Here is a 26,980-nt window from a genome sequence, read left to right as displayed (position 1 = left end):
GGCGGCGCCGAGAGACCGCTTTACGGCGGCGCGCGGCCAGAAGCGCGAGTGGAGAGTGAGGCTGGCGCGTCGGCTTCTCCAAAGCGGGGGTCGGTGTGTGAGGAGCCCAGTCCGTAGCCGGGCCGGGCCTGCGTGGACCTCCACCGGCCGCAGGGCCGCGCCGGGCGGCCGTCGCCTCGTCCCGGTTCTCCGCGGAGGCGCGCGCGGCCGGGCGGGGATCCAGGCCTCAGCCGGCGCCAGGGCCTCCCGGGCCCTGCGGGGCTCAGCATGCCCGGGGTGAAGCTCACCACCCAGGCTTACTGCAAGATGGTGCTGCACGGCGCCAAGTACCCCCACTGCGCCGTCAACGGACTGCTGGTGGCCGAGAAGCAGAAACCGCGCAAGGAGCACCTGCCCCTGGGCGGCCCGGGCGCCCACCACACCCTCTTCGTGGACTGTATCCCCCTTTTCCACGGCACCCTGGCCCTCGCCCCCATGCTGGAGGTGGCCCTTACCCTGGTAAGCGCGGGAAGAGCGGCCTCCCCTCCCCTCGGGGTCTGCGGGTGAGGAGATCGTCTTCGGGGCCGTCCCAGCTGGACGCCCCCCCCAACGGTCGCCGGTCGCCGGCGACTGCCTGCAGGGCTTCCAGCTGACCTGGAACCTAGTACCCCGCGGGCGCACGGGGAGCGCTCCGCACGGGGCAGCTGGTGGAGCAGCAGCCGTGGCGGGCGCTCTTAGGGACGCGTTGGGTGGCGAGTCCAGTTCACTTCCTCAAACCCGTAGGCTTTTTGGAAACAAGCCGCCGCTAACGGGGGCCGTGGCTCCGCAGAGTTTCTGTCGGGGATTTGGATGTGTTGGGACTTAGACGCCGGAGCTTGGTTCCCGCGCACCGTCACCGAGCACATACCTTGTCTGCCGCGAGTGTAGACGCTGTGGTTCTGGGTACCTTAGCACTCCGCACCCCCAGAGTCGAGACACGTTTAGGAGGGTAGCGGTGGCTTGGCGGGCGCTCGTCCCCTTGAATGTGCGTGAGCACTGCGTAAGGAGAATGGCCTCGTCCTCAGTAATGACTTCGCTACCCTGCGCCCTTGGGTTTGTTTCCTTATTTGAGTAAGCTCTCTGCCCATCGTGGGGCTCGAACTCAGCTCCGCGAGATCAAGAGTCGCGCGCTCCACCGACTGAGCCAGCCAGGCTCCCCCTAGAATGCACCCAGGGTTTCAAACTCGAAGGACTCCCTGTGACATTAGAAAGACCTTTTAGCCACCGCTCTGAGGTGACTACCACTGCTTTATTGCAGTGCGGCAGGGGAGAGCTTTAGCGTACAGATCAGCTGGCTGGTGACGGAGTTCTAGGCAGTGGCTTCTGGGTGTTGATCAGTGGAGGAAAAGAGACCACTTGTAAGTTCCACCGAGTTGTTAAAACCTCAGGGGAACATAACCTGTAACCTCAGAGCTGTCTCAGTGCCTGAGTTGAGATACTGTTCACTTTTCACTTAAGTATAACCCTAAAAAAAGCTACTTAGTTCATAGAGAAAGTAGTAAGTTTGAGGTGTAGGTAGAGATCCTTTGTCTATATTTCACACCAAGCAAAAGGAACCCGTTTCATAATTCACCTAATTATGACGCCCATGTAAGCAGGAAGTACCCCTGGGCAAACGGTCCTGCCCTAAGGTTACTGGGCACATCTTTGAGTGCCTGTTAAACTGAGCCATTTTATGATTTTCATCATATCATCTCTGGAGCGGAGATGGGTAGGATGTAGATATTTGGAAAATCAATCATTTTAGCTCTTGAAGAAATGTGCTGTCTGTACCAAGTCATCACTGGGCTGTGCATGTATATATTTTGATGCAAGTCTTTTCATCCATCTGCCTTATTCTGTTCTCAGGGGAATTGCAGGGTGATTGGATATGTGAAGTGCAATCACTTGCAGGGAACTAGATTTACCAGGAGCATTAATGCAGGATTATTCAGTTTTCCAACAGTGTGCCAGGTCTGTGCTGGGAGAGGGCTGTGGCTGTGGATCACAACACCTGCTTAGCACTTGAACTTGCAGGAAGCAGAAAGTACAATACCAAAGAATAAATGCTATATGTGGGCTTAAGCAAAATGGTGAGAGGTCCATAGCTAACGCAGGCTTCCAGAGTGGGGGAAGGCAGGCAGCCTGGAGAAGGGGGGGTGCAAGGAGTGACACAGTGGGCCAGCCATAGTGATGGGGGATGGGGAGGGGGGAGGTGAAGGGGGAGCATTCAAGGCAAAGGGACCAGTGTGTGCAAAGACCAGGAGGAAATGGGGGAGGGGGAGCTAGAGTGTAGAGGGACCAGGGCCAGAGGTGATCAGTGGACAGATTTCATCGTGCAGCAACTTGCAGATCACACAAAGAAGTGGGGCACCGTCATGAGGACAAAGGGAAGCCACTGGAGGAGAGTTGCACAGTTGGATTTGCGTCTCAGTGATCGCTCCAGCCTGCAGCAAGGAGACAGAGTGCATACAAGACCAGAGGCAGAGAGGTGGCCTACACTGAGTGCAGTGAGGATGCAGAGGAGAGAGAGAAACGGGAAGAATCCACAAGACTCGGTCATTAATCATATGTGGAGAGAGGGAGAAGGAAACAAGGGAGACGCCTCGGTGTCTGATTTATGCATTGGACGACAGTGGTACCATTTATTGAGGGAAAATGAAGATGAACTAGTGTTGAATGTTGAAAAGTGGGTCTGGAGTGGAGAAGATGGATGGGATGGAGACGTAGATTGAGAATCGGTAGCTTCTCAATGACTGTTGAAGCAGTGAGAGCAGGCCATATTGGCAGGGCAGCATGTGGGATGAGGAGGGAGCTATGGACAGACCCTGAGAACTTCTACAGGGTGGATAAAGAGAGAGTCGGGCAGGCTAGCTGAGGAATAGCCAGAGGGAGAGGTGTGTTGCATTAAATCCATTTAAAATCCTGTCAGAGCATCTTAAAGACAAACTTGAATCTCAGTTGGAATTGTCGAAGTATTATTAGCACTTCTCATTCTTAAGTAGACTTTACAGAATTAAAGTGTTATGTTACTATTGTAGATATAAATGCAGTACTTGAGGGAATTAAACATAAGAACTATATAAACAACTGCCCTGGAGCAGAGCTGCCTCCCAAACCATTCACTAGGGAGGGAAGATGCCCAGAGGAGACCTTGACTCTTTTTTTTTTTTAAGATTTTATTTATTTATTCATGAGAAAGAGAGAGAGAGGCAGAGGCAGAGGGAGAAGCGATGTGGGACTCGATCCCAGGACCCTGGGATCATGACCTGAGCTGAAGGCAGACGCTTAACCGACTGAGCCACCCAGGCGTCCTGAGACCTTGACTCTTAAAATGGCCCACTGCCATCATCCTTTAAGAGGGAGAGGGGCACTGCATGAGGCCCTGTTTTGGTCTTGCTCTCCTGTATCACTGCACTCTGCCCTCACTCTCAGCTTGCAGCACTTCCCCAGACATGCCCATCAGTGTTTGAGGCTCCCATCCTGCAAAGTTAAGTCTAAACTAGATTCTGTGCAACTTTTTTTTTTTTTAAGTAGGCTCCACACCCAGCATGGAGCCCAACTCAGAGCTTGAACTCACAATCCTGAGATCAAGACCTGAGCTGGGATGAAGAGTCAGATACTTAACTGACTGAGCCACCCAGGCGCCCGCATCTGAAAAATTTTTTTTACATTTAAGGTATTTATGTTTGTGCCATTCAGCTTTTGACTTAGCAACTTTATAACCTGAAGGCAATGATCTCAGCATATCGGCCATAGTTTATCAAAATATCAGCTATGGTAGATGTGATTTTACTAAGGCTTCTAAATCCATGAAACTGTATAAATGAGGCTTTATTCTCGTGGCTTTTTTCTCTTCAGGGAGTTTCATATTGTAGTTATTTTTAGTAAGTGGGAAAGACTGACTTGATATGCAGTCCATCAAAGGGCAGCATCAGATTCCTTTGAAAAGCTTTTCATTATAATTTTCCATTTAAAAAAAAATCCTTGCATTTCTGGGTGCTTTTTGTTTTGTTTTGTTTTTTAAGTACTTACGCCTATTATTTATCCTAATAACCATAGGTAGTGACGTAGGTAGTGACAGAATTATTTCTAATAGCAAAAACCTATAAAATGTTAGCAGGAAAATTAGCATAGATCTGCTGTTTCTGTAATCCCTTTTTGTCCTTTTCCCCTCATTGATTTCCTGGTTCTGTGGAGCAGCTTCTGATTACATTCTGCTGAGATGACTTTCTTATTTGCCGATTGGTCTCATCACCTTGATTTCAGCCCAGAATTCTTTCTGCTGCGTCCATGTGTGCCTTCTCTGTGCACATTTGCATGGGCTACTGTCCTCTAGCTCTTTCCTAAGCCCCCTACTTATTCTGTCCCGTGTTATCTCCAGAACGTTGATGTGCTAGCTTGGAAGAGGGAGACAGCTGCTCTGGTCCTCTTTTCGGTTCTCCCCACTGAATTTCACCCTCTCCCCATCCCATTTACCTCCAGAGCTCTTCTTTCATGGCTCCAGCTCCTTCCCGTTCCATAGAAAAACCAGCATCCCACTTGAGAAGGAGCTTTTCTTCTCAGTGAGTCTAGCAAGCCCTCTCCTTAGGCTCCCAAGGCCTGCTTGTTGCTACAGAGAGCAAGGTTTACAGACACCCTCAGCTTTTAAGTGGCAAGTGTGGGAGTGACGCCCTCCTCAGAATGGCTCTTATCAGTTCTCTCTTACGGGCTTTGTGGCGATGGCGTAGTCACAGGAGGTAGGTAATAGTGCTTTCGAAAATGTGTAGTGTCACACATGCAAATGCCGGCAAGTGCGGAGAGAAGCTGGTTTCTTTGTGCAGAGCTGAACTGGGAATGAACAAGTAGGGCCTGGTGCCTTTAGTAGTTCTCCTGTGTCTGAGATGGAACGAGCCAGAAAGGCATTGGACAGAGGGTGGCGGGCTTATACACGGTAAAAGTGTCCTCCTTCCCCTGTGAAAGGTAGAAGAAACCACGAAGCACATGTGAAATTTGGACTCTGTATGCAGAGTCCATTGTACTAAGTTGACATCAGGTTTCAGAGTGCTGTCCTGAACTGTGGTCTTTGCTTGGATTGTTCACAGGATGTGTGGCGGGAGAGCAGGGAAGATGGAAAATGGATTTGCAGAGAACAAAGGTCAGACAGCTGCTCAGTTCTTTTGCCTTGACCTGTCCCACTTGAGCACAAATTGACTTAACTGAGCAAGCTGCCTCTTAAATCCACTAAAGCTTTTCATTAATGAGCCATTTGGGCTTTCTGCAGGATTCTGAAGCCCCTCAAGACCTGCCCACCCCGTCCTTGCCTCCCCCACTCTCTCTTCTCACTCTCTGCTCACCAGCTTGGACCACACTCCAGGTCACTCTCACCCGATGAGGTCTGGCTCCATTTTTGAAACCGTCAAAGAAAATGCTTCCATCTTACTAAAAACTTGTTCACCCGACCTCTGTGGGCTCTGGTGCCTGGTGGGAGCCCTTAGTCAGTTCTACATCCACCCTTTTGTGTTTTCCATTTTTAAGTTGTATGTTTATCTGGACAGCTGTGGACAGGCTGTATCGCCCATCATAAGCATCCTTACGAGAGCACCTGGGTGGCTCAGTCAGTTGAACGTCTCTGACTCTTGGTTTCGGCCCAGATCATGATCTCACAGGTTGTGGGATCAAGCCCCACAGTTCCCTGCTCCACGGGGAGTCTGGTTGGGGATTCTCTCCCTCTGCCCCTCCCACTACTCACGCCACTCGCTCGCTCTCTCTCTCTCTCAAATAAATAAATAAATCTTAAAAAAAAAAAGGCATCCTTACAGTTAACTTGGTTTTCCTTGTTTGAATCATTCAAAAGTTTTAAAACCAAGCCAGAGCTGTTATGACCTGGTTTGCTTTTGGGGCGGTCTCTTCAGAGAGTTCTACTAGAAGTTCAAGGTCGTGACACTGTTTTTCTCCTGGAATTGGTTAGGCCCTTATGTTTGTCACAAGAATCACCTTCATGTCAGGTACTTTCTGTGCTCCCTGAGCACAGATGCAGGGTGACACCATGTGCATCTGCTGAGGGACAAGTCTTGAACTGTTGCCTCCAGCCCAGGAAGGGATCTGGAAGAGCTTGGAGTGCTCACTAAAGACAGCTCCTGGAGTGGTCAGAACAGCAGCAGCATCAAATAATAATCCTTATATTAAATGTAGCTGCAGTCAGCCAAAAATGGTCCCCCAACACGTCCGCATCCTAATGCTCAGAACCCATGACTGCGTGACCTCACGTAAAGTCAAAGGGACCTTATGTAAGGTCAAGGCAAAGGGACTTGGCAGATGAGATTAAGATAAGGATCTTGAGGTGGGGAGATGAACCTGGATTATCTGATGAGCCCCTGTAATCACAAGGGTTCTTAGAAGGAGATAGGAAAGGCGGGGTCAGAGAGAGGAAATGTAACAACAGAAGTAGAGGTCAGAGTGATGCGGCCACCAGTCAAGGAATGTGGGTGACCTCTAGATGGTGGACGAGACAAGGAACAGATTTTCCCCTAAGAGCTTCCAGAAGGAATCGGCCCTGCTGACTCATTTATTTATTTATTTTAAAGATTTTGTTTATTTGAGAGCGAGCACAGAGGAGGAAGCAGGCTCCCTGCTGAGCAGAGAGCCCCATGCAGGGCTCGATACCAGGACCCTGAGATCAGGACCTGAAATGAAGGCAGACACACTTAACAGACTGAGCCACCCAGGCGCCCTTATGCTGACCCATTTTAGAACTTCTCTTTGGTTTCGACTTGATAAAAGGACAAGCCTCACCAGAGAGCCAGGAGAGGGACGCCCAAGTGGTCAGTGAGGACACACTCGAGAGGCTGGTCTTTGAGTAGAAGCAAAGGCTGAGAGGGCTGTGCTGAAGGGGAGGCTGATCTGTGGGTTTGAGGTCAGGGAATGGGGCAGATGCCAGATTGTAGAGCTAGGTCATGCCCTTTGGTGCTACAAAGAAGCAGGTTTAGAGGAAAAGGAAAGAAATTGCCACTGTAAGCAGCAACAGAAAGTTTCTGGAACCCATTCCTTTAAGAGGTGATAGAAGCAAAATGTAAGTGATTTGGGAGTAATTTGTAGCAAAGTTACAGTGAAAAGAGCCATTGTAAATATTTTGGAGACATAGCCGTAATCTTTTGGGTGGATGACCAAAACATCTAATTGGTTCGATGAGCCTTGTTTTTGACCCAATATGGTAATTTGTGAGCTCTTGGGAGGCCAGAATTATTATTCTGATCCTTGTGCAAGCCAGGGAACCTTGGACTGTAACCTTCTTGTGAAGTCTGCTTTTAGTCATAGGGGAAACTGCCTGAGCCCTAAACCAGAATTCAAGAAAAAAAGCAATACAGCTATGTTTTTTTAAAAAGAAAAGAGTAAAAAAAAAAAAAGAAAAAGAAAAGAGTATTTTTAACTAATTTACTATGAAAAACAAGGATCAATTTTATTTCTTTTTCTGCAGACTAAGAATAGAATTTATTGCAGTATATTATTAAAATTCCTTTATGGCAAAACAGGATGACCTTTTGTTTTTTTTAATAATGGCATTAGACCTGCAGGAAGCCAAATCTGATGCGGGAAGAGTGGCATTATAAAACAGACAAAAATTTTGAGAGGGAATTGAGTGGGAGAGCGCGTGTGTGTGCACGTGTGTGTACACACCCCAGTGCCTGTTTACCCCATACACTGGCATGAAGTGTTTCTCATGGTTTGTTGCTACAAATACAGAAATTTAAATATAAAGAGACCGAGATCCCCATTCTGGTTCTGCTCCCTGGCTCCCCACAGTACTGCACCTGTACAGTGTGTGTGGGCACTGGGGCCCCTCAGTGAGGGTGAGGCCACACTCTCCTGTGTTTTCTGTGGCCTCCCACAAACCGTGGACAGTGAGCTGGTGTGATCTTTCTCCTGGGGAAGAGGGTTCAGGGATTATACTGTGTCTTGTCCCAGCATTTGGGGGAACAGGGTCACCTGTGTTTATTGAGAGGTGACATTTAAGGGAAAATCATTCATCTTTTCTTCCCAATTTCTGTTTCTCTTTCAGATTGATTCATGGTGCAAAGATAATAGCTACGTGATTGCTGGTTATTATCAAGCTAATGAACGAGTCAAGGACGCCAGGTATGTCCGTGCAAAAACCCTGTGGTCTGAAAGATTGATCGTGGGACAATCTCTGATGTGCCTTTTGACTTCTGTCGTCTCTGTGAGAACAAAACCCCTCCTCACCGTCTATGCTTGTTTATGGTGTTTGAGGGGAACTGTGGTGTGGGTAATGCCAAACAACAGAAATCCCAGCACTTAAATTAATTTGGGATTGTGTTTTATATCTTCTTTATTTTGCTTGAAGGGAGTTCATACAATGAAAGCAACAGGCAGAGGCCTCCGATTTCTGTCCCAGCTAGGAATGGCATAGGGCAGAGCATTAGGAAAGAATACTGTTCTCTTTGGAGACAAATAAAACAACTTTTAGATTTGGTGCCCTTAGGGTCTGATGGCTGTGGTGAAGATGTAATGCCGGCAGATTCCTTCATGTGGGCCTCTGGTTCTCATGGAGCAAAGCTGAGGACTTTGTTTTCTTTCTGCCTTTGTCTCAACAGAAGAACTGATGACACACTGGAGTTCGGATGATTTGAGGAGGGCTCATCAGTGGGTTGTTTCCTAAGGTCTGGGCAGTATGTACTCACAGAGGGTAGTGCTGTGACAGAAGGTGGTACCATCCCTGGGCCTGCAGGGAGGGAGGAGTACAGCAAAGAAGTCTACCTCACAGGAAGCACTGCCTTTGGTTTAGGGACACGGCCAGCAGCCAGCCTGCTCTGTATGACCTGACAGGGAAAGCCCCAGAAGAGTCGCTCCCCTGCCCTCCGTGTGATTTCCTCCAGACGGGAGGTCTCCTGCGCGGCCCTTTCCTGCTCCCCTCACACTGTCAGACAGAACCAGCTGACTCCAGTGTCCAGGCCCTTGGGGGCTACAGGGGAGGGTTCCAGACCAAAACGCCACCTGGAGTTATGTGCACTTGCCTGGCATAGGCCAGAGGGTGGGCTCAGTAGTGTTTTTGGAAATATCCAGTAAGCTGGTGCTATTGACGAGGAACAAATGCCCCAGTCAGGACTCAGAGGGAGCCAGGGTAACTAGCGAAATGCTGGGCTCCAGGCGACCCCTGTTAAAGCCCCTGCTTGGACGACCACACACACGGCGTCTGTGCTCCCAGAACCCGCCACTTTTACCAACCTCACTCCTTCTAGGACCCCTTCTCCATTTGATTCCATCCACGTCCCACGCATGGATGACTCCACAACTGCACGTCCATCTCTGATCCAGAGCCTATTCACAGGGCCCTTGTCGGTCTTGGTCTTTGTTACATGAAAGACTGTCCCTGGGCCAGGCTCTGCTGAGCAAAGGCTAGATGCTCTTGGCCTTTGCCCTCAGGTTGCTGGATTGAACATGAAAGATATTGCCAGCTCAGGACTCTAGTGCCCGACTGGGACCACGTGCCCTGAGGGTGGTGCAGAGGCTGTGACAGCAAGTGCAGTGAGGAACTCCTCCATTGGGACGACCAGAGAAGCCCTTGGGGAGGGGTGTCATTTGAATGCCCAGCAGTGGGCAGGGTCCTGTCAGGTGCACGTGTGGAGAGGAGGGAAGAGCGTCGAAGAAGGCAGCGTGAGTTAGACCCTGGGTGGATTTTGGAACTTGACTTTGTAAGCAGTGGGGAGCTGTCCTTGGAAGGAGGGTCCCCTGAAGCGAGCAGTACTTTGCCACAGCTGCCTTGCAGAAAGGCAAGCAGACCAGGCGGGAGGTAATGGCACCAGTTTGTTGAGTGTAGATGCCTCCCTTTCCTCCCACCACACCCCAAATCCCCACCTCACATGGTTGCCCCAGATGTACATACACGGCTCTCACCTGTGTGCCTCCTTTGGTTCACAGCTGCTCAATCTTCCTGCCTCTTTTTGGACCTCATTCCAGCCCAGCCCAGAATTCTACCCAGACAGCATTTTCTTGCTGCTTGGAACTTCTAGACTTTCCTGCTTCCTTCACCTACTCTGCTCAGGAGGTTTTGCGTTCCCCCATCAATGTCTACCTGCCTACTAACAGGCCCTTGTCAGGACTGTAGGGGAATTAAACATGAGCTGGGGAACAAGAGTGCCCAGTCACCCTTTTGAGTCCCTTCTGATGAGTCTCTGCTGAGATTGGGGATTCAGTCCTCCCGGTGTGTGTGCCATTGCTTTGTTAGGATTTACTGGCGTCGTCCTGTCTAACCCTCACAAGGACACCCAGGTGAAGAAAGTCTAGCCAGAGATGGTCACTGCACAAAGGCCACACACCTTGGAGGCTCAGAAGATGAAATTATGCTAATTTCCTTCTTTAATACTATTTGTACCTGGAAAACCTTCACTTCTCTCTTCGACCAGACTTAGCTAAAAATTTGCTCTTCTTTTAGAAATTTCAGCTGATTGGGACGCCTGGGTGGCTCAGTCGGTTAAGTATCTGCTTTTGGCTCAGATCATGATCCCGGAGTCCCAGGATCAAGTCCCACATGAGGCTCCTTGCTCAGCGGGGAGCCTGCTTCTCCCTCTGCCTCTGCTCCCCCTGCTTGTGCACTCTCTCTCTGACAAATAAATAGATAAAATCATATATATATACACACACACATACATATATGTATAGTCAGCTGATTATCAGTGTCTCACAGCATGAGCCTTAAAACCAGGTAGACTTGGATTCGAATCATAGGTGACTTACTGATTTACCTCTTGGGCCTCAGTGGTCCTATCTATAAAATGGTAGTAAAAGCTCATGCCTCAGAAATTGGTCTTGAAGACGAAGTGAAGCAACATACACCATGTTTAGCTTTGTGCTTGGTTCAAAGTGGAGGCTGGTACTGTTACTAGTCACATGATTACTTTTTTCAAAAAATAATCATTCAAACAAACTATTGGGATTACACCAAAATAAAAAGCTTTTACGTGGGGGGCGCCTGGGTGGCTCAGTCGTTAAGCGTCTGCCTTCGGCCCAGGTCATCCCAGGGTCCTAGGATCGAGCCCCACATCGTGCTCCCTGCTCAGCGGGAAGCCTGCTTCTCCTCCCACTCCCCCTGCATGTGTTCAATCTCTCTCTCTCTGTCAAAATAAATAAAATCTTTAAATAAATAAAAAGCTTTTTGCATGGCAAAGGAAACCATCGTCAAAACAAAAAGGCAGGCTAGTGAGTGGGAGAAGATATGTGCAAATGATATATCCCGTAAGGGGTCAATATCCAAAATATATGAAGAACTTATACAACTCAACACCCAAAAAAAGCAAACAATAAAAAGTGGACAGAGGACCTGAATAGACTTTTTTCCAATAGACTTTTTTCCACACACATGGCACAGCAGACCGAAGAGGGAGGATGCTGAGCACCACTGATCATCAGGGAAATACCTATCAAAACCGCAATGAGATGTCATCTCACACCAATGGCTAGAATCAAAAACACGAGAAGTACCAAGCATGGGTGAGGACGTGGAGAAAAAAGAATCCTCTGCACTGTAGGAGTGCAAATTGGTACAACCTGTGTGGAAAGCAGTTTGGAGGTGCCCCAAAAAGTTAAAAATAAAAATACCATATGATCCACTAATTCCATTTTCAAAGAAAGTGAGAATGAAAACACTAATTAGAAAAGACACATGCACCTCTGTGTTTGTCGTAGCACTATTTATAACAGCCAAGACGTAGGCGCAGCCCCAGTGTCCGGCCGTGGATGAACGGACGTGGGAGACTTGGTGTGTATATACATAGACTAAGACTCGCCGTGAAACAGGAGATCCTGCCGTTTCTGACCACGTGGTGGGACCTACAGGTTATTAAGCTAAGGGAAGTCAGTCAGACAAGAGAAGAACCATACCATATGATTTCATTCATATGTGGAATCTAAAAAACAAACCAATTCTTGGGGTGCCTGGCTGGCTGGCTGTGTAATGTGCAATTGTAAGTTCAGGCCCCACGTTGGGTGTAGAGATTACTTAAAAGTAAAAGTATTTGAAATAGACATAAATTAAAAAAGCTCTTAACTACAGAGAACAAACTGGTGGTCGCCAGAGGCGAGGTGGGTGGGGGTGGGGGGAAAGGTGAAGGGGATTAAGAGGTATAAACTTCCATTATAAAAGTCCCAGGGATGAAAACTACAGCATAGGAAACATGGCTTAAATAAAAAAGATCAGTGAGTGTTTTATGTTATAAACAGAAATGTAGGGGCGCCTGGGTGGCTCAGTCGTTAAGCGTCTGCCTTCGGCTCAGGTCATGATCCCAGGGTCCTGGGATCGAGCCCCGCATTGGGCTCCCTGCTCCGCGGGAAGCCTGCTTCTCCCTCTCCCACTCCCCCTGCTTGTGTTCCCTCTCTCGCTGTCTCTCTGTCAAATAAATAAATAAAATCTTTAAAAGAAAAAAAAATGTAAAGGGTGCCTGGGTGGCTCAGTCGTTAAGCGTCTGCCTTCGGCTCAGGTCATGATCCCGGGGTCCTGGGATCGAGCCCCGCATCGGGCTCCCTGCTCAGCAGGAAGTCTGCTTCTCCCTCCCTCTGCCCCTCACCCGCTCGTGCTCGCTCTCGCTCTCCCTCAAATAAATATTTTTTTTAAAAAGTCACTGGCTACCATGATCATCTTAAATGTTAGGATGATAATTTTGTAAGTTTCTTTATGGCAGATACTTTATGCAAATGCTGGCTTCTTTTCCCTTTGCACCTAAGGTGTGAGTGAGCTAGGGACGTCAGTGTGTGTCATATTTCATGGATGAACAGGCAGGCCTCCGTGGTTCCGGTCCCATTCCTTGCCGTTCGCCATCTGAGCCGTAGGACTTGCGCGCCTGCAGTTACACACTGTAACTCTGCTGTCCCTTACAGAGCTTTCATGGTGGCCTGGGGGACAGGAACCCCTGGGGCCCTTTCTCTTTGAAACTGCTTTGTTGTTTCATTTTTCCTAATCCTGCAGACTTGCAATCGGCACATCACTACAAATTCTCAATTTTGAACTTGAAAATAGAATAATTAGATAAAATAATTCATTTTCATAAAACATTAATTTGCCTTTTTTTTTTCAGCTCAGTCACCACATAATTGTATAGTGTGTTTCGTTAAGTAAACCCACAATTATCAGTGTGTTTTTATGGCCATTAAAATATACTTGGCTCTGGGCGCCTGGGTGGCTCAGTTGGTTAGGCGACTGCCTTCGGCTCAGGTCATGATCCTGGAGTCCCGGGATCGAGTCCCACATCGGGCTTCCTGCTCAGCAGGGAGTCTGCTTCTCCCTCTGACCCTCTTCCCTCTCGTGCTCTCTATCTCTCATTCTCTCTCTCTCAAATAAATAAATAAAATCTTTAAAAAAAAAATAAAAATAAAAAAAATAAAATATACTTGGCTCAGTCCTTCAAAAAGCTGAGACTCTCATTGTGCTAGGAAGATAAGATGCTCAGAAAGACAGCTGCGTGCCAGGGGTTAGGTATTAAAGCACTCTAGAAATAAACAGGGTTTAGAGACGGGACAAATGGACCCCCTCTGAGGCAGTTTGGCAAGACCTCCCACAGAGGATGGTGTTTTCTGGGCCTTGAAGATGGGAAGTGACTCAGGAAGCAGATACCGATGTGGAAGGGTATCCCAAACCGGGGACGGTGTGAGTGAGGGGGAGGAGCATGTGAGGGAGACAGTCTGTAGACCGTTCCACTGAAATTAAAGACGCACAAAAGACTGCTCCCGTGAATAGGAACGGTAGCTAGGTCCACAAGGAGAAAGGCCTGGATCGCCCAGGCTGAGAACAGTGGGCTGTTAGACCACAAGCAGTGGTGAGCAGCAGGGAACAGGATGGAAGTTTGATTTCAAGAAAATTGATTTGAAGACTTTTCAGGATACATGAAGTAAGAAGAGCCTAGAAATTGAGACCGGTACGGAAGCAGTTTTGGAAACCCAGGTGTGGAGTGGGTTAAACCCAGCGGATGGCAGGGTGAGCTGAGGAGGCGGAAGCAGGGAGCCCGTCTGCAGCACCTGTGAGGGACCAAAGAAGAGGAGCAAATCAGAGAACTAGAGCAGGCCAGCAGCCCGGACGCGGGAGGCTGCAGCAGGGTGGCCAGGGAGGGTGGGGGTGTGCAGCAGGCCTCCTGGGTGCGGACCCTCGAAGGGAAGGGAAGGGGCAGGCGCCAGATGGCACAGTGGTCACCAAGGCACAGGACTGTCAGCTTATGAAAGATTAAGATGGATTCAAGTTTTAAGAAACATGGTTGAAAGGAAAGAGGTTGGACAGGGGCTAGAGAGAACCAGTTAAATGTTTTTCCTAAGAAGGGAAAGACTGGCTCAGATTTGGCACCAGAGCAGGGGCCACTGGGAGGAGAAAACATACAGGAGGCCCCCGAGAAAGAGGTGTGCACGGAGGGGCCTGTGGATACAAAGAGGCCTCTCTGCCTGAGATAGGATGGGAAAATAGCTGGGGGGTGGCACAGGGATGATGTGGGAGCCTCTCTAGTTCGCCTTAATGGACTTGAGGTAGCAAGTCATCATTTATCAAGGTTGGGAGGGGCCAGAGCCCGAGACAGAAGGCTGACAAGCATGGAGAAGATTTGGAATGGCCTAGGGATTTTCAAAATTAAAAGTCAAATGGCTCAACTGTCAGCAGCTAAGAGGTGGACGGAGTCCCTTTGCAAGTGTGCGATGGAGCGGGTGGCCCAAAAGGCATCTAGCCCGGAGCTCAGTGGGTGGGAGCATGCAGCGGGGATCTGCAGCCTCAAGGGGTGCTCTCCATGGGGTTCCAGGGAGTCTTTCTCTTTAGAAGATGCCTCTTCCCGAATGCACCGACCTGCTTTGCACCATGCTCCCTGTTGCCCTTATGGCAGTCCCTATCCTTGGCACAAGTCCTCGCGGCCCCTGCGGTGACCCAGGGCCGTTCTAACAGGCAGGAGGAGCGCGCAGGTTATTGGTTCCGCCCTTTGTAGCGGTGCTTGTCAGCCCTGCCGTAGGGAGACCACGCAGGACAGCCGAAGCTGGTTCGCAGTCAGCTCACTGCCGTGTCTTTTGCAGTCCAAACCAGGTCGCAGAAAAGGTGGCCTCCAGAATCGCCGAGGGCTTCAGCGATACGGCTCTCATCATGGTGAGTCCCTCTTGGGTGCTGTCGTGTTTTCTGTTGCCAAGCATTCTCTGGCTAATATGGAGCTTTGTCCCATGAGGGGTCTGTGCCGATGCTCCGGCAGGCCAGCGCTGCCCTCTGTGGTGTCCTCCCGGCTGCAGCCTCAGAGTTGCTGAATCGCAGGCACAGGATGAATGCCGCAGCACGCTCCACGTACCCACGGCGGCGGGGGGAGGCTCCCGCTCAGCGGTTCTCAAAGTGGGGTTCTGTGCCAGCAGCATCAGCACCACTTGGGAACTTGTCAGAAGTGCAGATTCTCGGGTCCCAGCAGGCCGCTTTAATAAGCTTCCAGATGATTCTGACACATGCTTAAGTGAGAGCCACTGAATTAGCCAACAGCCCACAGGGAAGGAAGAAGTCAGGTAGACAGTAGCGAACATCAAAAGCCTTGTTACACAGGCTTAGTTCAGACAGAATTCTAACAGGGAGGGAAAAAGTAATATTCAGAAGCTCTGCTTTTGTGGAGTACTTAGCATTTATTCTGCATAACACGCAGTTAACCTTAGACCACACTTGAGGTATGATTGCATGCGTCGGATTTTCAGTGTCTGCACCACGGGGAGGTGCCTGAGGACTTCCAGAAACGTGCCAGCTGTCGGCTCTTTGTTAGCTCTGTTCACAAGTGCATCCTTTGTCTTGTGCGCAGGTAGACAACGCTAAGTTTACGATGGACTGCGTGGTGCCTACGATCCATGTGTACGAACACCATGAAAACCGATGGCGGTGCAGGGACCCACACTAGTGAGTGCCACGCGCGCGCGATGACCTGTGTGTAGTGCGCTGGGGGCTGTTCCCGGGCACCCAGCGCCCACTGGGAGGCTGGCCCCAGCCTTCTGTGTTTAAGTTAGCATATTCTCCACGGCATTGTAGAAACCTCATACAGAAATCATGCATGCTCCCCGGCTCCTGAGAGAGCCTGAGTATTACCCCTGGGTCGTCTGCCCCCCCACCCCAGGGCACTGCTCTCAGGCGTTTGCTTTGGTCATTAATAATCACTCAGAAAGCATCCACCGTCCCGCTCCAGCTTCTTCAGATCTTCATTTGGAGGGGGTCTCTTTCGGTTCTTAACCATGCTACATATTCTTCATGCACATCTCTGTGTGTTTGAAACTTGAGTGTCCGCTAGCATTCACAATTGTTTTCCTGTACACCACTGTGTGTGTGGCCGGTTTTCTGTTTCCTCTGTTGGAAAGCCAGTTTTCCGCTGAGAGGCTGATCTCTCCTGTTTCACCTCATAGTGATTACTGTGAAGACTGGCCAGAGGCCCAGAGGATCTCAGCATCACTCCTGGACAGCCGGTCCTACGAAACACTTGTGGATTTCGATAACCACCTGGATGACATTCGGAATGACTGGACAAACCCAGAGATCAATAAAGCTGTTCTGCATCTGTGCTAGGGAGAGGTTTTAGTGACTGGTCTCTGGGCGTTTCCACTACGCTGAAGAAGAAAGCTATTTTTAAATGTAAATAAGATCACGTAGCCTGCGTGGAAAGCGGACAGTTAGCAGAGGTGGTTGTGCCCTGATAGGGCAGAGTGTCCCTCACCGTCTTTTTAATGCAGAGTCTCTAGAAGAGGTGCACACTGTCCCACCTTACCATCCCTGTGGGGTCCTTCCCAGTTACATGTTGCTCTAATCCTCCAAATCAAAGCTGTTTCTGCTTGTCCAAGATTGTTCCTATTAAACAGTTTTAACTAACCTTTTATAATCTGGAGAGAATACTTTTTAAGGCTTATGAATTACCTTTAAAAGAAAAAAGCCCAGATCTTATACTTGCATGGGAGTTTGTGAGTTTTCATCCTGTAGGGGTTCGTGTGGTCCGGGACCGGGCACGCGGCGTGCTGCTGTTTGGCGGTGGGAGGCTGGGGCTGTGAGCAGCGCTGCCCCGCCGGTCGGGCTCACGTAGCCGCGGTGACTACACAGTGGGAATAATGCCACTGTTGCCTGAGAAACCTTCATCGTTAAGGGTGAAAACAGATGCCGCCGCCGGTAATGGGAACTTGGATGGGAGCACAGTGTAATGCTTCTCAATCAACCAGAAAGCTCGGAAACCTGCGGAATCAAAACAGGGAAAATGGAGCTGCGTTCAGATGATCTTTAAAAGGCAAAAATCAGTCCCAACCCCTAACTCACTTCCATGATTATCTTAAATGGTTCTAATCTGTGTACTCAAAATAATTGTTTCTTTTGTATTTGAAGCAACAAAAGCCAAATAAAACTTAGACTCCCCGGGTTTTACAGAGCACTCTCTGTATAGTTCGAACACTGGGTCAGGCCTAGGAGATGATGGGGAGACTCTGTGGTTCTCCTGCATTGTTTTCTTTCCTAGATGAGTCATTTTCGCTGCCCTTTCATCAAACGTGTCTTCCACTTAATTTTTGAAGCTGGTGTTACTTGGTGTGAGGACACGGATGGAGGAGGTGATGGGTTCGCGTGCTCCATCTTCCCCGCTCCTCTTGCCTCAGACGCCGGACCCGTCACAGATGGAATGCAATGAGCAGTCCCGTTCCGACTGGGCTTGTGTGTGTTTCAGAAAGGGAGAAGGATCGCCTCCAGCATTTACCACCAAAAAAAAAAAAAAAAAATGCTCTTTTCCTGGGATTAAAATGAGCATGTGCTACCTACAGCTCAAGGTCAAGGGGAACTGGCAGAGCTATTTGGAATGAAGGTGTGGCTAAGGCTAGTTTTGGAGACATTTTAAAGACCAACTCTTGTGTTCCCTCATTTTCACCTCTATCTGGAATTCTTGTACTTGTTTTTCCCATCAGCTTCCCAGGAATGTTGTGCCACCCTCCAGTTCGGATTTTAGCCTAGAACCAGGTTCCCTTTCTATGGCTGAGTCAGGCTTAGGTTTTCAGAAGAACTCATGTTAAATATTCCAAAAGGAAGAATGTATCTTTAAAAAAACAAAAAGAGATTTACAAAATGCAGATGCCGGCTCCTGTATCCTTGTAAAAACAGCAGAAGTCTGTGCTGAGCTCCCCTCCTTCTTGCCTCCAGGCTGTCTCTGGGGCCCTGAGAACCAGCTCCCTGTTTCCCTCCCAGGGATAAAAGTAAGAACCTGCCAGGTAGCTGCACATTCGTAGTCATACTCTGCCTTTTTCTAGAAAAGACTTAAAGAACTGACACAAAGTATATTTGTATACTGAAAAATTCTTTGTCCATCAAAATGTTCCTAAATAGTTCTTTCTCACTTGACTCCAAGGGATCGGAGGGCAGGGGGGTGTGTGTAGAGGTGCCCCTCAGAGCCAGCCACGTGCTCAAAATCATTCTGCTGGACCTTGTCTCTTCCATGGCACCCATCCAATAAGAAATTTGCGGGACAGGTAAATTATTAACGAATAAAAATGTCATTTCCATTTCTAATCATGGTCACCTTTAAGAACTGAGGATACTGAATGTGGAAAGTCTTCAGGAACTTCCCACATAACAAAAGCAGCGTGCTTGCTAGGGGGATATCGGCCTTGCTAATTCTAATTAAATTAGGTTGATTTAGAATAGAAAACAACTTATAAACCTTGAGCAATTTAAATTTCAAGTCTGTTTTCCAGGGATCTGGTATTTTCAGGCCACCTTGGTGTAAAAAGCCCTTGTGTAATTAGCTTTGGTTGAACAGCTTATTTCTTGGATATACTTGGAAGACCTATTGTTCCCACATATAGTGATTCCTAGCTATGAAAGAAAAATACTTGCTTCTGAAACTGCCCCTTTTTGGTACTGTCTGACCCCATTAGCTACTTCATGACATCATGGTAGGTAGATGCAAGAAAAATAGCCACCAGCATCAATCTCTGGACCCTGCGGATGTGTTCAGCCATTTTAGTGAAGAGAGCGGAGTCTGAAGGTAGACTTCCGTTTTACTAATTGACCATTCCTTGAGGCTTTCCATCAACTCAGTGCCTCTTAAACATTGGCTTTTTTTTTCCTCCAATTCAGGAGAAGGCCTGGCAGAAAATGTTGGTTTGTGTTCCCCCTGCCAACTCTCAGGTAGGCAATGTAGTAATCTGACTTCGTGTCCTTGTGCTTCAGAATCCAGGGGATAACTCGAATATTTTTATCATAATTTTAACTTGTTTTTTCTTAAAATGCCTGAGATATCTTTGAATGGGATGCAAAATCTGATCAGCTTTGCCATTTCTTAGAATAAATTGCTATTCTTCCAAGGATCCTTTTCCTTTCTTTTTTTTTAAAGGATTAACATCTTGGGGTGGACATTTCCTTGCTGTGATCTGAAGATTTTTCTTGAGAATACAAGACCTCGTCCAGTGTTAGAACTGCCAAGAATTGTGTTCTTGGTGTTTTGCTTTCAAAGCAGCGTGACAAGTGCCAGCAAAGTACCCACTTGAATTTGACTGGAGGAAACCTTTGGCCCGAACTTGTGTTGCCTTTCAAAGCAGAATAACATACTATATTTAGTGCCGTCCAAACAAACGTTCCAGATACCATTAATAAACCTGTAAATAATTGCATTTCAGGATGATCGTGAAGTTCTGTGGGCAAGGCTGCTGGCCTGGCATGGCCCACAGTTGGTGGGGAGTCTATCCCAAGGCAGGACATTGGCCAGTTTTCCAAGGGCCCTGGGTGCACCTTGGGCACCGAGGATCAAGTGAAGCCCAAGCTGGACAGGGTTCAATACCCTCCAGGTCCCCTTCTCCATAACGGCCTCATTACCAAGGAAGAGTTGCTCATTTCTTAGCATTGGATTTTCTCAGAAAGGAGAATCTTTCTGTTGCCTCCAGCAGTGCCTCACTCCCTGCTTCTTCGGTAACCAAAATGCAGCATCATCTGGTCCCCACTGATGGGAGGAGGTGTGTGGTAGTGAGTCGTCCCAAGGGCCAGGTGTGAATCCCAGCTTCACTGCCTTCGCACTGCGGCTGTGAGCACGTTGTCTCTTGTGTCTTGTCTGAAACAGGAGGTGATAATTCCTGTCTGCAGGAATCTCATGAAGACCAGAGGGAAGAATACATGTGCTCACGCTTAGCGGAGCATGTTAGGGCCCTGTTGACGGGAGTTCTTCACTGCTAATGTTTTAACCGTTCCAGGCCAGACTGAGAAGGAGCCAAGGGCTATTTGTGGTAGACATCCAGTGCGTGGTCAGTGAACGAGTGAATGCACGGAAGCCTCCCTTCTCAAAAGGTAACTGCAGCTTACATCTCCTCCATCCTTCTCCTTTACATTCACCTGCCCAGCCGCCCAGGGATGCTTCGGGGCCTTGTCTGCATTTTACAGGTGGGAACCGGGGCCCAGGTGCACATGCGCATCTGTCTGAGACAGCCTGGAAGGGGAGGCAAGGGCTTCGGGTGCGGCCCCTCCCCTGGGAGACCTCTTTCCCACTCCCCCTGAACTTCCTGCCACCGCCCCGGTGCTAACAAATTTTCCTCCTTACTGTGACGTCAGTGTATGCTCACGGCAGAAAATCAGGAAGAAATGTAGTCACTCCCTTCCACCACCTTCCTCGGCCCCCCCACCAAGACAAGGTAGAAAGCAGTCAGATCTGCAGATCACCTGGACACCTTTAATGTTCTGCATATTGAGATGAACCTTGGAGGAGCTTTTAAGAGCAAGAAGGTGTAAATCCAAGTAAAATACTAGGAAATGTGTGTAGATCCCTAGGCCCAGACCCCAAGCATTCTTTTTTTTTGTAAGATTTTATTTATTTGAGAGAGAGCCAGCATAAGCGGGGGGGAGGGGCAGAGGGAGAAGCAGACTCCCCGCTGAGCAGGGAGTCCGATGATGTGGGTCCAATTCCAGGACCCCGGGATCATGACCTGAGCCACCCAGGCACCCCAGCCCCAAGCATTCTAATTCATGGTGATTCTGGGCCCAGAAGTTGACATTTTTAGCTGGTAGATTCAGGCCACAGTTTTACAAACCCTAGTCTCTGACCAAAGCCCGTGCTTTACCCTGAAGAATTTCAGATCCCCAGGAAACCAGTGATTCAGGCAGCCAGGGCCTGAGGCACTGGACCATTAGGCTGACCTCTGAAACTGCTACCTGGGGAGGGCAGCGGCTGAGAGCCTCACGGCTCCACGGGGCTCAGGCAGGCAGAATCCGGACTCCTGAGTGAACTCTGTCGCAGCAGGAGGCTCTTTGATTTTTTTCTCTTTTAAAATGTATTGCACACAGAATGCATAAAATGTGTGCTTCACCTTTGAGCAGTACAAAACAGATTGATGCCAGACTCCCGGCTTTTGAACAATCTCAGCACCTTAGACCCAGGGTGGTAGAGCAAGGTCAATGTCTTCCACTGCTGCCTTCAGAGGTGTCTTACACGTCTTTAATTTTCCAAGTTTGGTCTCGAATCAGTCCTGTGCTTCCCGCTTGCAGGAGGCAGCTTCGTAGCCCGTGTCCCCAGAGCCCCATCCTGGTCCCTGCGTATCAGGACATGCCCACAGAGACCTGCTATGAATCAGCTCAAAAGGCACAAACTGAAAAAGCAAAATCATCTGAAGTCTCACCATTTTCTGAATATCCTTCTAATCACTTCTTCCTCAATGCCGGATCTCTGTGTTTTGAAATTCTGAAGTCCTAGATTTAAATTTGTTGAAAGAGATATGCCGTGAAACACCTTTATAAGATTGTAATTCATATTTTCTGGACTATATAAACACTTTATTTCTGGAACCCATACATTGCCCGCTTACATTCATGTCAATTCTCTGTATCCCCATCTCAGACATAATTGGCAAGAAATACGTTTTTTCTTTTTATGAAACGTATTTATTGAAGTGTAGCGTATACAGAAAAAAGTACAAATCACAAATGTGTAGCTCACTCCATTTTCACGAAGTGAACGAAGTACACAGGCTCCTGTGACCACCACCAAGCTCAAAACGTAGGCTCTTAGGGGCGCCCGGGTGGCTCAGGTGGTTGAGAGTCTGACTCTTGATTTGGGCTCAGGCCCAGGTCATGATCCCGCATCGGGCTCTGTGCTCAGCACAGAGTCTGCTTGTCCCTCTCCCTCTGCTCCTCCCCCTGCTCTCAAATAAATAATACACTCTCTCTCAAATAAATAAAATCTTAAAAATTATATATTGGGGCGCCTGGGTGGCTCAGTCGTTAAGCGTCTGCCTTCGGCTCAGGTCATGATCCCAGGGTCCTGGGATCGAGCCCTGCATCTCGCTCCCTGCTCAGCGGGAGGCCTGCTTCTCCCTCTCCCTCTGCCTGCCTCTTGCCCTGCTATGCTCTCTGTCAAATAAATAAATAAAATCTCTAAAAAACAGAGAGAGACTCTTAGAATACTACTGACACCCGAGTGTCCCTCATGCCCACGCCCTGGATTAGGACTGCCTGGTTTTTGAGCTTGGCAGAAATGCAAGTTTACAGTACATAATCTAATTGTGTCTGAGATTCATTCACATCATTGTGTGTAGCAGGTTTTCATCCATTTCTGTGTAAATAACAATATCAAGGAAGCGCACGGTGGATGCATTTCACTGTTGATGGACATTTGGGCTGACAGATGGTGCTGCTGACACTCTTGTACGGGCCCTTTCGCGCACACAGGTGCACGTTTCTCTCAGGATTACGTGTAGCGGTGAACCTGTTGGTGTGTGTGTGCACCTTTTTAGGTGGTTTTGCCAGTTGAGCATCCTGCGCACAGTGTGTGAGCGGTCCTGTTTCACTAACACCGGGTGTTGTCGTTCTTTAATTTTAGACATTTCCATGGTGTAGACTGGTGTCTCATGGGTTATTGGTTTAAATATGAAAAGCAAAATGATACAGCTTCCAGAAAGACACAAGAATATACTCATGACCTGGGCTTGGCAAACATGTTTAAACAGGATGTATAAATCAGTTGTACTACATTGAAATCAAGAACTTCTGTTCCTCAGAAATCATAATCAGGGTGGTGAAAAGGGAGGCCTCAGAACAGGAGAAGATATTTATAATTTAGTCACCACACAAAAAACTTAAGTGTATCCATCCAAATCTACTAAAAATTACAGATCAGTTTTTTAAAATAGTTAGACAACCCAAATGACCAGGCACTTCCCAAAAGAAGATACCGAGGTGGCCAGTAAGCATATGAAAATGTGCTCAACTAATGTCACCAAGGAGAAGCAAATTGAAAACACGGAAGTCCATTTCTTTTTTTTTCTTTAAATTTTTATTGTTATGTTAATCACCATACATTACATCATTAGTTTTTGATGTAGTGTTCCATGATTCATTGTTTGTGCATAACACCCAGTGCTCCACGCAGAACATGCCCTCTTTAATACCCATCACCAGGCTAACCCATCCCCCCACCCCCTCCCGGGAGTCCGTTTCTTAATGGGAAGAAAATGTCAGGAAGCAGAATCCTCTACGAGTGCACAGCTCAAATGCCCTAGCCATCCCAGGACAACATCACACAGCCGTGACCTGGGGTCAGGATTCCTCCAAAGACACAGCCACCTCCCGCTTCTTCGGTCCTGGGGTCACGGATGCTCGAGACTCAGCTTTAATACCTGGCCCAGGCAAACGGGGAGCAACAGTTACAGGGTGCGGGCCTCAGCTGGGTTTCTCCTCGCGACATAGGACGTCTACCTCTGCAGATCTTCAAGGAAGACGTGTGGCCTGCCACTCCACCATCCCAGCCTCCCACCTTGTCCTGCCCTGCAGCTAGTCTTTCCAGAGTGGAATTGTTCTCTTAATCACCTATAATGCCTGGAATTTACCCAGCACCTGCCTTCTGAGGAGCTCGAAGTCATTTGCAGATCCTGCTGGTAAAATGGCTGCCCCGTGGTCAAGCTCTCTGCTAAATTACTTCTGGGCTAAGAGGTAGTTTTCACAACGGCTCCTCCACAGTCCCGGAGACCTGGGGCGCCTTTATGAGCTGGCTCTGTGCTGGCTGGAGCCCCAGGAGGAAGGCACTGTTCATCCAGGCTCTGCAGGGTTATCTGGGAGGGATGGTGTTGTCCATAATTACGGGAGTGTGGTGATTCAGGTGGGCTGATGCACCTGCAGACCCAGCCACATGCTGCACCACCACTCACGCCTGGGCAGAGGGAAACTGAGGCAGGGCTGATCCCAGGCAAAGGGGAGGCTGGACGCAGAGAAGAGGGGAGTGTGTTTTGGTTGGGGAACCAGGAAAGCAAAGCAGATGGGGAGGGAGAAGCTCAGGACCCCAAAAGTAAGTCAGGACTTACCTGCATATTTTCCCCTTTCAGCAAGGGGTCCCTTGGCTCCCTTCCCAAATGTGTCTCCCAAGCAGCCCACCATTCAGACAGGCCCCACGAAGGCAGGATCTCGGACACCCTTTTGTGGACCCATCCCTTCCAGACAGGAAGGGGCTGACGTCGAAGGCAAGAGCCATCCCTCTGGGGAAGATGGAAGCCATGGGCAGAAACATGTCCTGGGGGATGCCCGCCTGAGCAGTCAGAGAGGCAGGACTGAGCCAGGACCAGGGTGGCCAGGAGGGGTCAGCCCCAGGAGTTTGGGTCAGGGAGCTGGGGTGGGCGCGGAGAAGCAGGGCATCGGTGCCGAAGGAGGCTGGCAGAGGATGTGGGAACCCTCAGCCAAGGGGCTTGGGCCTGGGGGCCAGGGTTCCAGCTGACTAACTGGGATCTCGCCATTTCCATTCACACCCCTGACACCTCATGGAGGAAGTGTGGATGCTGCCCATACAGGCTCCATGGGGTAAGGCAGGGAGGGAATATTCCAGAGACTCGGGAAAAGGAAGCGTTCCTTTGTGTGGTTTCCCTCCGTGCTGGTGACCAAGAAGCTCCCTGTGGTAAGAGAAAAGGTGGGGTCCCTTCCTACCCCCTCCCACCTGGCAACCGTCAGCAACTGCTCCAGCTTGCTGAGCCGCCCCCCGCCGAGGGCACCCAGACCCCCAGCAACACGCTGCAGGGAAGAGGCCTGGAAACGTGCATCTCTGACAAGCTCCCCTAGCAGAGCCTGGCTTTCCGTCTCACTATTCTTGGGTTAATTTGGGTAGGAGGTTGAGGGCACTGGCTAAGCCTGGCGCTGAACCGATCTTGTCATTTATTGTCCCCGCTCCGCGAGGGCTGCTGGTGGGGTAAGGCCTCCCCGGCACCCCAGACAGTTCAGCCCAGGCTCCGCTTTGCTGAGTCACCGGGGAAGGAGCGCCACAGGCTGACAGCCACATCACGGCTCACCTCCACCCTCAGAGGGACGGATCCACTAGCCCCTGCCCCCCGGCCCCCCAGGACCAGGAGAACCGTTTAGAGGCGGCACACTTAGCTTTCGTTAGGTAGAAACTAACATTGCCCCAGAGCAGGCAAAACCTCCCCAGTCAACTGAAAAAGAGGAGGTGCCACCACAGGGCCCCTCGACAGGCCTGGCCACCCAGCAACCCAGGCTCTGACAGGGTATGAAAGCCCCAAACACAGGGCCTCCTTCCTGCAGCGCGCCCATGCAGGAAGTGTCTGGTCGCCAGTTGGCAAGCCGGGTCGGCGTCGGCCCGGCCTCCTTGGCTGCTGGGCTCCTGGGACAGGGACTTCGACCCCAGCTGAGGTCACGAGGGCTGAGGAGGCCGAGGCTAGGTCAGATGACCCTCCAGGCCTTACCGAGTCTGCATCCCGTGGGCCCTGAGCAGGAGGGGCTGGCCACGTCCTGGAGATGAAAGAATTCCAGAAGTCTGAACCAGCCTGGAAAACTGCCACAAGGCCATTTCCCTCCCGCTTCCAGAGGTGCCTCGGGGCTCCCTCGCTTACCCAGAGGCCTTGGGTTCAACTCCGCATCAGCTCCTGCCCCCTAGATCAGCTCTGTTAGGACCGATGCTGTCTGAAGTGTAGTGGGGAGCGTGGAAAATGAGCAGAGGCCGAGCTCGGCCATCAGCAACATTTCCTCCCAAGGATGCACAACCCAGCAGGCCATGGGCTGAAGCATCAGGACGGCAGGGCCCCCCATGGGGGCGCCTGGGTGGCTCAGTCGGTGAAGCGTCTGCCTCCGGCTCAGGTCATGATCCCAGGGTCCTGGGATCGAGTCCCACATCGGGCTTCCTGCTCGGCGGGGAGTCTGCTTCTCCCTCTGACCCTCTTCCCTCTCGTGCTCTCTCTCATTCTCTCTCTCTCAAATAAATAAATAAAATCTTAAAAAAAAAAAGACTGCAGGGCCCCTAAAGGAACTCTAGGAAGGGCAAGTCACCAAGGAGTCCCACGGCCCCCTCAGGGCCTGCCTGGACTGAGTCACAGGTCCTCGAACACTGAGGCATCCCATGGGGACCAGAAGACCCTCTGTCTGGCCCCTCTCCAGGACAATCTACCTCTGGTTACGGCTGTGTTTCTAGGCATAGGGGTGGAGTCTGGGCCCTGGGCTGCCGAGCATGAGCACACGCACCCCAACCCCCCACTCCCTGAGCCACTCCACGGCCTCAGGTTCCAGGGTCCACAGCAGCTCTAATTCCAGGAACGCTCTACTCCTGAGGGCTCAGAGCCTTGTGCAATGCTTCTACTCACGCTCCAAAAGGCTCCGCAGCTAAGTGGCGGCCTGGGGAGCTTGCTGGGAGAAGAGACCCATCTGCTCACTGCCTTCCCAGAACCGGCATGGCAGGTGGGTTCGGGTGGGCCTCGCAGGCCTGAGCAAGCGTCCTTGGCTTGTCCTTGGCCATGGCTTCCTGGAAATCCCTGCTCTCTCAACCAGCCTGGTCTTACTACCACCGACCACAGCTCCTGGCCACGTGTGACGTCCTCACGGCTCTGTACAGCCGGGCGCCCACCTGCTCTCTACCCTGGCCTGTTTCGGGTCGAAGCCCCCAGGCCAGGATCAGGTTGCTTTCTTGCCCTGGCTTGTCTGGCACCTCCGGTGGCCGACCTTGGAGCCCTCTACCGTCTCCCACCCCACGTGCAGGTGCGCCTCCTGCTGCCGGCTGTGTTCTGCTCTTCCTCCCTGAGCTCTGCC

At 50.0% G+C, this 26,980-nt stretch overlaps 1 protein-coding gene across 2 annotated transcripts; it reads left to right on the top strand.

The window, feature by feature from the left end:
• Positions 1-25: 25 nt before the first annotated feature.
• EMC8 (ER membrane protein complex subunit 8) lies at positions 26-16,828 on the top strand. Of its 2 annotated transcripts, none has more exons than XM_088027518.1 (5): positions 26-498; positions 8,036-8,112; positions 15,025-15,094; positions 15,781-15,871; positions 16,369-16,828. In XM_088027518.1, the coding sequence occupies exons 1-5, from the start codon at positions 268-270 to the stop codon at positions 16,539-16,541; spliced, it is 642 nt and encodes a 213-aa protein (XP_087883644.1). In that variant the 5' UTR covers positions 26-267; the 3' UTR covers positions 16,542-16,828. The 2 variants fall into 2 exon arrangements, with proteins under 2 accessions (XP_087883644.1, XP_027952425.1); XM_028096624.2 differs by having other exon boundaries at positions 15,777-15,871.
• The last annotated feature ends 10,152 nt before the right edge of the window (positions 16,829-26,980 follow it).

This window comes from Eumetopias jubatus, unplaced genomic scaffold, assembly GCF_037043125.1.
Source record: "Eumetopias jubatus isolate StellerSeaLion01/CBP00866 unplaced genomic scaffold, mEumJub1_p1.0 scaffold_10, whole genome shotgun sequence".
Classification (NCBI taxonomy): domain Eukaryota; kingdom Metazoa; phylum Chordata; class Mammalia; order Carnivora; family Otariidae; genus Eumetopias; species Eumetopias jubatus.
Note: the sequence above shows the minus strand (reverse complement) of the source record. Positions and strands in the feature narration are given on the sequence as shown.